This window comes from Varanus komodoensis, unplaced genomic scaffold (genome assembly GCF_004798865.1).
Source record: "Varanus komodoensis strain SLA01 unplaced genomic scaffold, ASM479886v1 scaffold32, whole genome shotgun sequence".
Lineage (NCBI taxonomy): Eukaryota > Metazoa > Chordata > Lepidosauria > Squamata > Varanidae > Varanus > Varanus komodoensis.
In genome coordinates, this window is record NW_025335798.1 from 6,364,810 (window position 1) to 6,377,308 (window position 12,499).

Genomic DNA, 12,499 nt, shown 5'->3' on the forward strand with positions numbered 1-12,499 from the left:
CTCTTGCAGGAAAAGACAAGCCTCAATGAAAAGGGGACAGCCCTTCACCTCAGGCTGCATCTTTTCATTTAAAGCCTCCTCACACATCAGCCCCCATCGGTTCTTTGGCTGCTCTCCTCTGCTCAGTTCCATCCATCATGTGTTTATTCAGACAGGAAGCTCCTCAAACAAGCATTCTGTCAAGCCTGCTATTACGGCTCGGGCCAGTCACAAGCTCTGTGTCTAAAATATCAGATGCTGCCAAAGCTCAAAGGCCTGACTTGTTCCTATCTAGGCAAAGAGTTTAGCTGGAATCACACTGGATGCATGGCCCATAAACAAGAGGCAAGAATTAAGAGACTCCCAAGCTGGAAAGAAATGCGAGAAAGGAGGCATTGCATCATGAAAAAGCAAGAGGACACAAAAGACATGCTTGACTCACTGTTTCCTCCTGAGGATCACAGGGGCAAGCAGGAGAGCCATAAATGAACCATCAGTCTATCAGACGGTTTCAGTAGAACACAGATGCTTTTATACGTGTGTGTGTGTGTGGGGGGGTGGTGTCATCTCAGACAAGGAGGGGGACAGCATCAACATTGAAAGTGTTCATGAAGATCATCTCTGAACAACCTGTGTACATAAAGGGAGCCACTAGTGTATATGGATTTTAGTGTGGCCTTATCCCAATGAGATGTGTGCACAAACACACAACCCTTTATTCCAAAAAGGGGCTGCTTTATTAAACACACAAGAATGGAAAATGTATACAAGAATTATTTTGGTAGAAGTTTTGAGAATTTGTATGAGATTAGAAGAATCCAGAATGGATTCTAAGTGCAACAAATCGTGATTGTGTAGAAAAGGTAGTAATTGTTGAGTTGCAGGGATTTTCCTTAAATATTTGGTGTTCTAGGTAACATTTGTTCAAGAACCCTTGGTGTTTCTTTGTAACTTTTATGTGTATTCTTATTTTTTAATCAAATTTTACTGTTATTAAAAAAAGAAAAATAGAATTATTTTGGGAATTAGCTGGTTGGCAATAGGCACCATATAAATTCTGTTTAAAAGACATGTATGGATATTTAAGAGGTTAAGGGAATTACCTATCCCCTTTATTTTACAGGTCTATTCTTTATCATATATTGTTTTGGATGTTTTTAATTTGCAAATTGGAATTATTCTATATTTTATTGCACTTTTATGTAATTTGCACGGAGAGCTTTATCTATTGGGTGGTCTTGGAATGAAATAATAATAATACTGTAATGGACATAATCAGCTCATCCCATACCACAAATAAACCTATTCATGCTAAGACTACAAGAAAGAAAACAGAAAGGGATACTGTAGATCTTAATGTACAGGATTCAAAGACCTGCTCAGTGTCTTAACTGAGGGCTATTGTGCATGAAAGTCAGACATGCACAACAGTTCTCAGGTTGGATGGGCTGGACAGATGATGGTTCTGAGGCTCTCTGGAAGAAGAGAGAGAGAAAGAAAAAAAGTAAAAAACGGGGGATGACAAGGGGGCCTATGCAGTTAGTACACATTTCTGAATGCACATTAGAAGAAGCACACAATAGAGGAAGTAGGAAAGAGGCTGAAGGCCATGATTTGTAGGGAAAGAACCTTCAGATAATAGAATGGGGCTTGAAAAACACCATCCCAGAGATCCTGTTCGATCGTTTCTAGAAGGAATGGTCAGTGTGCAGTTGCCATGATAAAGAGTATCTTAGAAAGGGTTGGGACTGGGTCTCAGGCTGGATATGGGACATTGGTGCCCAGAACCAGGGTTCTGCACAGAAAAAGTCTGGCAAGTCTCTGTGCAAGAATCCGAGCGTGTATAGCTTGAAGGAATTTGACCTGGTGAATGAGAACTAATGGATAAGCCAGCAAAATGCTTCTCATGCAGTGAGAAAGAGTGAGATCTTGAATAACGGAGCTTGAATGTATAGTACCAGACCTTGGAAGTGTGAATTCAGTGAAGTAGCCTTTTCTCCCATCCTACTGGAGGAGGCCTTCAGCCTTGCCTGTACTTTAGATGCCAAGACATGCTTCTCAATCTGGCAGTATTGTGTCAGACAAAATACTGGGGCAGAGTGTTGTGCAGGCTTCCATCCTGCTAGGGATGCAAGTACAAGCAACCTCAAACTTGTCAAAGTTCTCTGAATTCCACCCACAACCTGGTTCCATGCCTGTCCATACCAGATTGTGAGTTTGTTTTGTTCTCTTTTGTTTTCTACAGGAACATTAATGCATAGTTTGTATTTTTCAAAAAGTGCACATCAATTGTGTGCATCTTCAAAATGTACACATTTTCCCATTGACTGTGTACTTTCAAGGGTGCATATTTTTCTTGCACTTTTCAAATATACATGAGCTACTGAACACGTTCTTTTGCATCTACAAATAACACTGCAAGCTTGGACACGTTTGGATTTTGACTGCATTTTGTGTGCAGGTTGGCATTCTGTAGGGACAGATGTGAGCTAGGTTAAATGTGATGTGAGCTGGGTAAATCCCGATCAAAAGCAATCTGAAACCTATTTGTCATGCATTCTTACAGTCTGTTAAAAACTGGCCTTGCTGCACTGTTTTCCCACTCTGCTCTTCAGAAGCCCATTAATGTAAGCTCCATTAACCTAATGGATAAAAATACAGAACGCAAATTCCACTTTGGGGTGTTAATGTCCTTTTGCAATGAAAACAACACACCTTAGAAACACAATTTGTAGATGGTGGCTAGTGCATCTCCAATTAAACTTAATGTTTCTGAAGTGGATTCAGCTCCTCACACACCTCATCAACAATTCTGTTCCCTGCTCATCTCCACTTCTGCCTCTGTTGAGTGGAATCAAGTGGCCAGGCCAGATAGATTATATAAGAAAGAATAATCCAAATGGACTCTGGTAGAATTTCTTCTTCACTTTTTCGTGTCTACTGGCAGTCTTCTGGGCTAGCATCAGCAGCATCTGCCGGAGGACACCTTTAACAGAGGACTGTCCTTTGCCAACTCTCCAAAATAAGGGACTGTCTTCTCCAGAGCAGGATACTTGGCTAACCTAGCTGCTGGTCCCAAACTCACTAACTCCAGAACTCATGAAGAGCTTATTCATGAGTCCAATTTACCCACAGACTATTGCAATCCTGTCACTCTTCTTAATATGTGCTCAGAGATCATTCTAAATAATGAATGATGCAAAGCACGTACCTTTGCTGGAGTAGATGAACCTCTGGTCTGATCCAGCATGGCTTTTCTTATGTTCTTAACCCTGAAGTTACAAAAGAAATCCTCCGCTCCCAAACACACACAAAAAACATCGGCAGAGGGCCTGAATCCTTTTGGAATGCAGATCATTTTTGATATGATGGATGAGCTGACTGCTCAGGGCTTTTCTTTCCAGCTGAGGAAAATGTGCCCTTGATACCCTGAGTCGCAGGAAGGATGGGAGGTCCTCAAATGCAGAATTCTCAAAGGCTCAAGAAGGGACTGAGAGGGTAGAGGAACCGGGATGCTGTGGGAACCGCAGGCGTGCACGGCAGTGGAGGGGCCTGCACCTTGCTGCTTTTTGCCACCCTATTTCATTTCAGGAAGCGCCTTTGGCAATCACTAAGCTACAAGTACCACAGGAAGGAAGCTGATCTTTAAAAAAGGTGAAATGACTTCTCCCCGGAGGAATGCCTTTAATTCATGCTCTGCTCTGTTTCTGTCCTGGGGCTCTCACTGCTACAGGCTATAAAAGTTACACCTGTTGCCTGCCTTTCCCCCTTCAAAGAGCAACTCTCTGTGGAATACAGAAGATGCTGCTGCTGCTGCTATGTGTCTTGCTGCCAAAGGTAGTTCCCCTGAGGCAACTGTTCACCTTCCCACAGCTGTACTTAAAACCCGCAGAGCTTGAAGCACAGAGCTGGGTCCCGGTGTCCATTTGCCATTTAGAAAGCAACTGCACAGAGGCAGCACTGAAAAGTTGAAGACTGATGAACTCTGTTGGCATTGCAGGGATGAGAGGCTGGTGGCGGTGGCAGTGGTTGCGGTGTGTGTAAGTGTCCTAGGATGGAAATGACAAAAATTCAGGTACTAGGAAAAGAGAAGTCAAAAGTCTAGAACTGACATTCTCTAAGACAGAAGTGACTGTTGAATGTAACAACAAAAATACTCCAAGCCATATGTTGAAAGGGAAAGATTTATGCTTCCCTCCCCAGTGGCCATAATTTCCTTTCCTTCTTTTCTTCCTGCTGACAATGCTTGTCGAATGCCCTGGGAGAAAAAGAGAAGGCAAAAAAGAAGTGCATGCAACAGTAAAAGGAGCCTGGGGCAATTTGGTGGAGAAGAGGGGAAATATTTGGAGAGAAGATGCAGGCAAGTCCAGGCTAGTTTATGAATACTTTAGGACTCACCCCCTTGGTTCCCCTCACCTCTTACAGCAGTCCTCTCCAACATGCTGTGCCCCAGATGTTGGGACTATAACTTTCAGGATTCCTGACTGGTGGCCATGCTCAGTGGGATTCTTGAAAGACCAAAATCTCTGGAGAGCACCAGGTTGAAGAAGGCTGGCTCGAAGAGTGCAGGCTGCAGAACATTGATAGCCAGCCCTCTCACTGATGGCGCAACTCCAGAGCACCCTTTAGACTGATAACCCCGCTGGCATGTCCACCTATCCATGTTGAAAGAAGATGGGAGGCTGACTGAGCAGCCTTTGGGAAAATGAACAATCAGCAATGGAAAATGCTGAGATGCTAATCCTCAGCGAGTCTCCATTTATACAGGGTTGCCAGGTTGAGAGCAGTGATTAAGCCCATTGGCATTGTCTGGGGGTTAAGTAACAGCAAACAGAGGTGAAGCTTAACACACAAGGCAGCCTTGCTAATAGGAGACCTATAATAACCTCATGCTTTTAAGGGGGCACATGATAGTTACAGTCACCAAAGGGAAAAATACCATTTGCCATGCCTGAGTTTACCAATGAGCTGATGGGAAAGAGGTCTGTCTGAAAACCTAGGAAACTGGTCTGAATGGAATAGGGGTGCACAGAATGCAAATCTCCAGATGTTTTAGACTTCACTTCCCATCAATGGCCATGCTGCAGCATGTTCTGGGACTTGAAGTCCAAAACATATGCCTCCTCCTACAATAGGCAATAGAATTAGGCTCAACATGTTCCCTACTAAAACTCCCAGCCAGTATGATCGATGATCAGGGAAGATGGGAGCTGAGGTTCAAGAAGACCGGTAGATCCAAGGTTTGGAAAATCTGGGCTGGATAGACCAGTGGTCTTATTCAGCATAAGGCAGCTCCATATATTCCTACCCCTACTGCAAATGGATACTAAGCAGTTACATTTGGGACTGAGACTAGCAGATTTCATGTCTGAGCTGGTCTTGAGAAGAATTTTTCATTGACTTTCCCAACCTGATCCTCTGCAGATGTTTGAGACAACAATTACAATATTTCTGACTACATGTAGTCCCTGGGTTATGGACATCTGAGTTACAAACAACCCATTCTTATGAACCAACTGCCATAAAGCCTATTAGTTTTTTTAAAAAATTACTGTGGAAAATCATTATCACCATAGAGAGAGAAGAAGCAAAAGGAGAGAGAGGGAGGCTCCCAAAGCATCACCAGAGAGAGGGAAAGAGAGAGAGAGAGGAAGTGAAAGAGTAGAGAGGGAAGCGTCCAAAGCATGCCTTCCTTCCCTGCCCATCCAGAGAGGGAAATATTCTGGCATCTTTTCAGTAAAGATGAGTTAGGGCAGGTTAAAGATATTTGCAGTTTTGCATTTTCACAGGGTTCCTATGCCCCCAGCCCCCACAAATGTGGAGGGCTCATTACACGTGATCTGACTTACATACAAATTCAATGTAAAGAGAAATTTCCATTTTCTCAGGAACTGAACTCATTCATTACACAGGGACTGCCTGCATTGGTCATGCTAGTTAAAGCAAACAGGAGCTGAAATTCAAAACAATGAGATCACCAGGTTGAAGAAGACTGACTGATTATATTATATTTTCATTATGCCCTAGTGCACGGGTGAGGAGAAGGTGTATCTCCAGTTACTTCAATTCCAAGAAGCCCCTGCCAGCATATGAATAGTCAGGAATTCAGGGACTTGTTGAAATCCAGAACATCAGGAGATCTTTCTACAATCTACTGCATTTGTAGGGACCCCAATCAGCTTAAAACTAAAACTGTTAGGCATCTTGAGAATTCTGGATAAAGTACTAAAATAGTTAATCCTGCTTAATCCTTCTTCTGCATCCAGGTGGACATGGTCTCCTCATACCTTTATTCTAGTGTGTTGAATCTAAGCGGGGCCTCTAATTCTCTGGATTCTGCTGCGGGATCAAAGGTAATTGCCAACAACTTGAATAGGGCTCAGAAACGAATAGCCAGCAAGAGCAGTTTCCCACAAACTGGATCTCTTTGTCAGCTCTCCACAACTGAAAAGTTTAGATAATATTTAACAAAATTTCTTACAGGTGTTTGACACTTTCCTTGCCCAAAACTGAGTTAAATGATTGCTGCTTTGGGATTATTTTCAATACTACTTTTCTTTGGATCAGAGGTAGGCAATTTACAGACTAAAATATCTGATAGGTCGGAATTCCTGTCATCCATTACTATTGAAAATGTTGACTTGGGTTGACTGGGATTGCAGGTCAAAACTTCTAGAAGGCCACAAAATGCCTAACACCAGAATAGATTGAAGGCTTTCTGGTTAAAGTACTTTGTGGAAAACCCCCAAGTTCAATGTGATATTTCCCATTAGGACTCAGGATGGCCTATTTTATCAGTCTCAAGACAACTCAAGCCAATGACTAGAAAGTTGCCAGGTGCAAGTTACTGATAATAAGCTAAATGCTGCCTTGGGGCTATCTCAGAGAAGAGCGAAAACTTCTCTTAAGTGTTTTCCTCTTAAGTTGTAAAAGAAAAGTGAAATTCATTTAACGACAGTAACACAGCTCAAAAAAGTTGATCTGACAGCAATTTTTCAGCAGAATGTTTTATTTTAATTCTGAGAGATCCCTGTGGTGAAACATATGTCAGAGAACAAATTATGCAGAAGAGTGGTCTGCTCTGGAAATCAATGAATGCACAATAGCTTTTCTACATGTCCAGTTATGTTCATCCAGCAAACAGGCAGTTGATGCTTTGCTAATGGGCTCTCAGTTGGATATGGATTTGATAACTAATTATGAATATGTCTTGGGGTAACTTAATATGGATTCCTTAATTCAGGTTTGCTAGGGCAGATATAACATCAAAAGTGTTTAGAGATATTGGTTGCAAATACGCCATGCTGAAAAGCTAGTTCTGCGTTTGTGTGCATTTGCACAGACAGGCACAAGTGAAAGATGTCTAAAAAAAGATAAACACACATGTGCAACATTGCCTACTTTGTAGTGATTATGTATGTTCAAAAGAAATTATATAAGATTCGTGGAGAATAAGGTAGAACTATGGTGAGCACTTTCATGGGGAAAGAAAATTTTCAGATCATAGGACAGGTTTCAGCGCAGCTGTAGCTCTGTCCCTCTCCTGGAACCGGGCACAGTGCTGGCCCTTCACACCCCCATTGTGGAGGGTGCAAAATGGAAAGTAGGCTGACACCAAAGTCATTGCCACCAAAGTTACATCCCATACACATAAAAGTAGTACATGAGTAGTGTTGTGAGCCGCCCCTAGGCTTTGTTGCGATGGGGGCGGCATAAAAATGGTTTAAATAAATAAATAAATAAAATGTTTAAGCAGAATAAAAGAGCCAGCAGTCAACCCCACCTTTGAGAAATTGTTGGAGATTTTTTTCCTTCCCCTGGAGAAGTTTTGTGTCATAGTCTTTTCAATTTTTCTGCTCAGAAACAGACTAGAGAACTTTGAAAAGCTGTTTGTGAACAGCTTTATTTAAAATACAGACATCTCACTGGTGAATAATAAATGCATCTGAGATATTAAAGTTGCTCCTTGCTTGATTTGTATGAAGCAGATAACATCTCTAGATGACAACCAATAACTCTACCAGGAGATTTCAATCAGGAGAACTTAAATATATACAGATTTTTTTAAAACCTACCGAGATTCTACTGATACACTGTATTCTACTGAAAAGAAGAATAGGAAGAGTTGCCAGATTGTGGCAGTAGTATGCCAAATTTATGTCTAAGATTGCATGATAAAACATGAGATTATTCAATGGCTTAAAAAAACAAAAACAAACTTATCTTTGAAATGTAAGAATTCTACTTATCCCTTTTCTATTTATCCCTTAAGGTGTCCAAACTAAAAGGCCGAGCTCAAAACATTACAACTTATTAAAAAAAAAACAAACCCAACCACAATGGATATGATAAATGGATAATGCTTGTTTGTGTGAGAAGAGGTTCGTAATGTCTGCTTTTGATCATATGGAATGTAAAGTACAAAGAAGTGAGGCCCAGGGATTTTAACCTGAGTAGATGGATTTTTGAATATTTGCACTTTAGTATTTGGGCCCCTTGGTCAGGACTACTAAAAAATAGATTCATGCCTGGAAAAAAAGAGGCAAGGTTTTCTTTTACTGTTCGTATCCATGTGCAGGATTAAACATACATATAGGTGATCCAACACAGAATGGCAGATTTCTCTTCCTGTACTCCACCCCAAACTGGAGGCAAGCAACTGGCTCTTATGAGATTGCATATCACCATACACACAATTCATAATGAATGTTCGGAATTCACTGAAACAAAATACGTGCATGGCCTAGACGACTTAGATGGCTTGAACAAATTCATAGGGAATAGATGCTCTACCGTTGATCTGAACCTCAGCTTCAGACTCTGCTAAGCAGCAACAGTGGGAGATGGAGGTGGAGGAGGAGCCTTGCTGTGTAGGCTTCCCAAATTCAATTGGTCTGCCTACCTGGGAAAGAGGGAGCTGCTCTAGATGGCCATTCAGTTTGATCCAGAAGACTTTGATGATCTTACGGTCTTAAGACAAAGAATAGGACTGATTTGGGCATGCTGAAGAAATCTGCTAACATTGCTAGATACCATGCTGAATTGTTGCATGACAGATCAAGCACAGATCAAGAGTAGCCGCTGAAAGCCAACTTTAGTGCAACTTGTCTACTAATGGAACATGTCTTTAGATGCTTATTGTGCCTATGATTGACCTGCCCACACTGTAGAAGGCACATGGTGAGGCTTGTTGATACGCCATTTTAGAATGGATGGTATGTTCACCTATGTGTGGTGAACACATACATTGTACATAATGACAACTTTACATGTTACTCTACATTGTGAATGTAGCAAAAGTGTGTTTTGATGCTTTAGTATTTCCCTTTCCCTGCCCTGTGTCACCTGAAAGACATGGGAGATCTTAGATCCTAGGATCAGTCAAAAGAAGCAAGTTCACCGAAGGAAAGTCTCTTACCACCTCTCCTTATTGCAATTGTTTGTCCCTTCTAGTAGTGGAGATGTGTGCACAACCTCAAATGATTTTTCCTTCTATCAGCACCCCACCCTGTTGTTTGGAGGTTTCTATGAACTTTCATTCGCTCACTTATAGTAGCAACCAGGCCACACACATGGCGCCGCTTAAGTTTGTAGGTAAACACAAGGGACTGTGGCATGGAGCTACCTTCTCCAAAGAGTCAAGCAGTCAAAGAAAGAAGAAAAGGAAATTATGAGAAAGGTTTTGTTTGTTTTCTACTTATTTGAAGAGCGCATTGCACTTGCAAACTTACGAAATAGATAAGATAGTATTGTTGGGTACTTTTACAACACTTCCTTTGCTACGTTTCATTCATCATATCACTATGAAAGCCATTTACATATTCCTTACATTTTCAGTATATCATGCAACTATGTACGCTAGAAGGTTACCTAAAAGAGAGGAAAAGAAAGAAGGGTAGTGTAAACTTCTCACTTTCTCCTGCCTGATCACCAGAAAACAAGTTCTCAGATTTCCAATAAGCTGGACTTGGATGAAGGAAAGATCTGTGAACTGATATCCTAAGACTTATTTAAGTTAGAACATAGATTCAAACCTTGCCAAGGAATGGGATGATCCAGCTAGTTTGCAGTGGATGCACGAAGAATGGGTAATCTCACATTCAACCCTTACTACCTTAGTCTCTTCCTCCCCTCCCTCTGCCATCTTCCTCTTTGCCAAGTTTATATTACAAGATCCTTTTGGCAGATTCCACTCTAATTCTCACTTATGGAACTTTGTAAAGTGCCATGTACACTGAGTGAATAATAATAATGTGAATTATTCACTCTGGATCTGCTACCACATTGTCTAATTCTTTGTGGCTGATTTCTACTCTTTCTCATACTTGTAATATGATCTCTGGCTTAAAATCTACTTCAGTCACCCTGTTGGAAACCTACAGCAACTTCTCAAGGACTCACTCAGAATCGACAAACATCAGAGCAGAAAGTGGTGTGTCTGTCTGTCTAATTAATTGCCCGCCCAAACCTCTCTGGACTAAGTTCTTTCCTGGTATAACTTTTCAGCAAAGCAGATGGAATTCTGGAAACAGGAAATACAGCCCCTTCCCCTCGTTTTTCTGTCATTCCACGGCAGCATGCCTCTTTCGCCAAGGTTCTGAGAACAAAAATGCATTGTGGCTAAATATAGACTGACAGTTTGGGGCTTGGCTCTCATGTTACATGGAGACAGTTCCCTGTCTGTATATTATTGAGGTAGTAAAGTCCCAGGGGAGGGAGGGAGGGGGAAAGGCAACAAACTACAGAATAACTTAGCTTCCTTATCAAAAATTAAAAGAATATTAAAAATGCAGTTAATGTCTAGTTTCAGGTACAATTTTCTATAAAAAAGAATCCATTACCGTTAACATGAAGCTGATCTCTACAAATGTCTGTTGTGTTTGGACTCTTTCCTTGACTTACACACACACACACACACACTTTCATTCTGTCTGCCTGTTTCTCACTCACATTCATAAATACAAAAGAAAGGAGTAAGCTTATGTCTGAAGTACGCACATTAGAAAGAAGATCTCTCTAGAGAGAAACATCTGTTTTAAAGGACCCACCTCCCCAAAAAAAGATTTTGCATTAAACTTAACAGTTGCTGTTTGAACACCAGGGTGCAGGGAAAGAGATGTACTCACATGGAGCAGATGTTGTACTGTTATGGGGAGTCATCCTTTTTGCATTCAAAAAGGCCCCCCTTTTGTACTGACACGCTTGCTTTCTTGTCCGTAATCCAGAGGTGGATGAAGCAGAACAGCTGGAGAAAGCAGCTCTTGTTCAGATGCTTCTTGCCTGGTTCTTGACCATTTACCACTGGAAAAGGAAACAGCCCATGTGTCATTCCTCTTGGCCTCTCCAGCTCACATGCAGAGGGGAGGGGCACCAGTCTGCAGATAAGCATGAACTGTTTTTTGCATTTCGTTTCCTTTCCCATCCCACAGCCATCTAGGACCTTTCCACACTGAACAAGCAACAAGTTAAGACAAATGCATCATTATTTTAACTCTGTAGAAAAGTGTATTTCATACAGCAACATATACCAGAATATAATATAAGGACAATTGTGAACTTAAGAAAGAAAAACTGTTGCTCTTTCGAAATCAGAGAGGGGACAACTTAACAAAAGGATTTTAAAAAATGCTGCAGGAGGCTTTGACACGAAAACTTCTTTCCCACTTTCAGCAGGGGGATAGACAAGTGTGATACATATGAGTGTGTGTGTGTGTGTGTGTGTGTGTGTGTTTCAGTGGGTGGAATGTCATGTGAATGAAGCTTTGTTGATCGTGTTTGCACTCACATGCTCCACTCTTGCTCATCAGCTAATTTGCATACAGTTGTGGCCCTAGCTAAATAGAGTTCTGTCGTGTTTCAGGAATTATTTGTCCAGACAGGCAAAAGTTGTCTAAGAACAGTGGTATAATTAATTAAGAGCTGAGCCATGAATTCGAAATTTCTTGATTCTAAAATTTTCTGTGCCAAGAAGTCAGATGGCAGCAGACAAGCCACAGTCTCTCTGTCCTTCCCTCCCAACAGAACTATGTTCATAACAGTAACCTGCCTTACAAGATTGTTGTAAGGATCACATGCAACATTTTGCACAAATAGAAACACAGAAACAGAGCAAGTCAGGAGGGGTCTCCTGGACCATCTAGTCTGACCCTCAGCTCCAGCCGGCTCTGCTCATGACATGCTTATGATGTGCATGTCCAGCCAATCCTTGAACACCCTCACCAATGGGGTTTCAAATGAGCTCCAGCAGCCAGGACAATTATTCTTACATCACAATGAGTTTCTCAAGCCATTTACAGCTCTGTTAACAGTATTGCTAGACTCCAGTTCCTCTCGCAAAGGAAAATTAGATCTATTTACATTTAAGAAATGCCACAATTACCAGATGTCCTGTCCTTTGCCAGGAGAAAGATGGGGGAGCGCGACCCTATTGGTTCTCCTGGCTCTTGAAACCATTGACCATGGTATCCTTCTGGATAGGATGACTGTGTTGGGAGTTGGAGGCATTGCTTTGCCATGGTCC

The 12,499-nt window shown here is 41.6% G+C and overlaps 1 protein-coding gene and 1 long non-coding RNA gene across 2 annotated transcripts in view; both read right to left on the reverse strand.

Annotated features, from left to right (window-relative positions):
- Nucleotides 1-11,301, reverse strand: part of GYPC (glycophorin C (Gerbich blood group)) — a 42,327-nt gene extending 31,026 nt beyond the window's left edge. The window contains exon 1 of the mRNA XM_044437958.1: nt 11,106-11,301. Within this exon, the coding sequence (XP_044293893.1) occupies nt 11,106-11,139 (34 nt within the window). The 5' untranslated portion in view covers nt 11,140-11,301. The remainder of the gene's footprint in view (nt 1-11,105) is intronic.
- Nucleotides 4,150-5,429, reverse strand: LOC123027314. Its single transcript, XR_006415490.1, has 2 exons — nt 4,396-5,429; nt 4,150-4,237 (listed from the first exon to the last, which is right to left on the reverse strand). It is a non-coding gene; the product is annotated as an uncharacterized LOC123027314 (long non-coding RNA).
- Nucleotides 11,302-12,499: the final 1,198 nt, after the last annotated feature.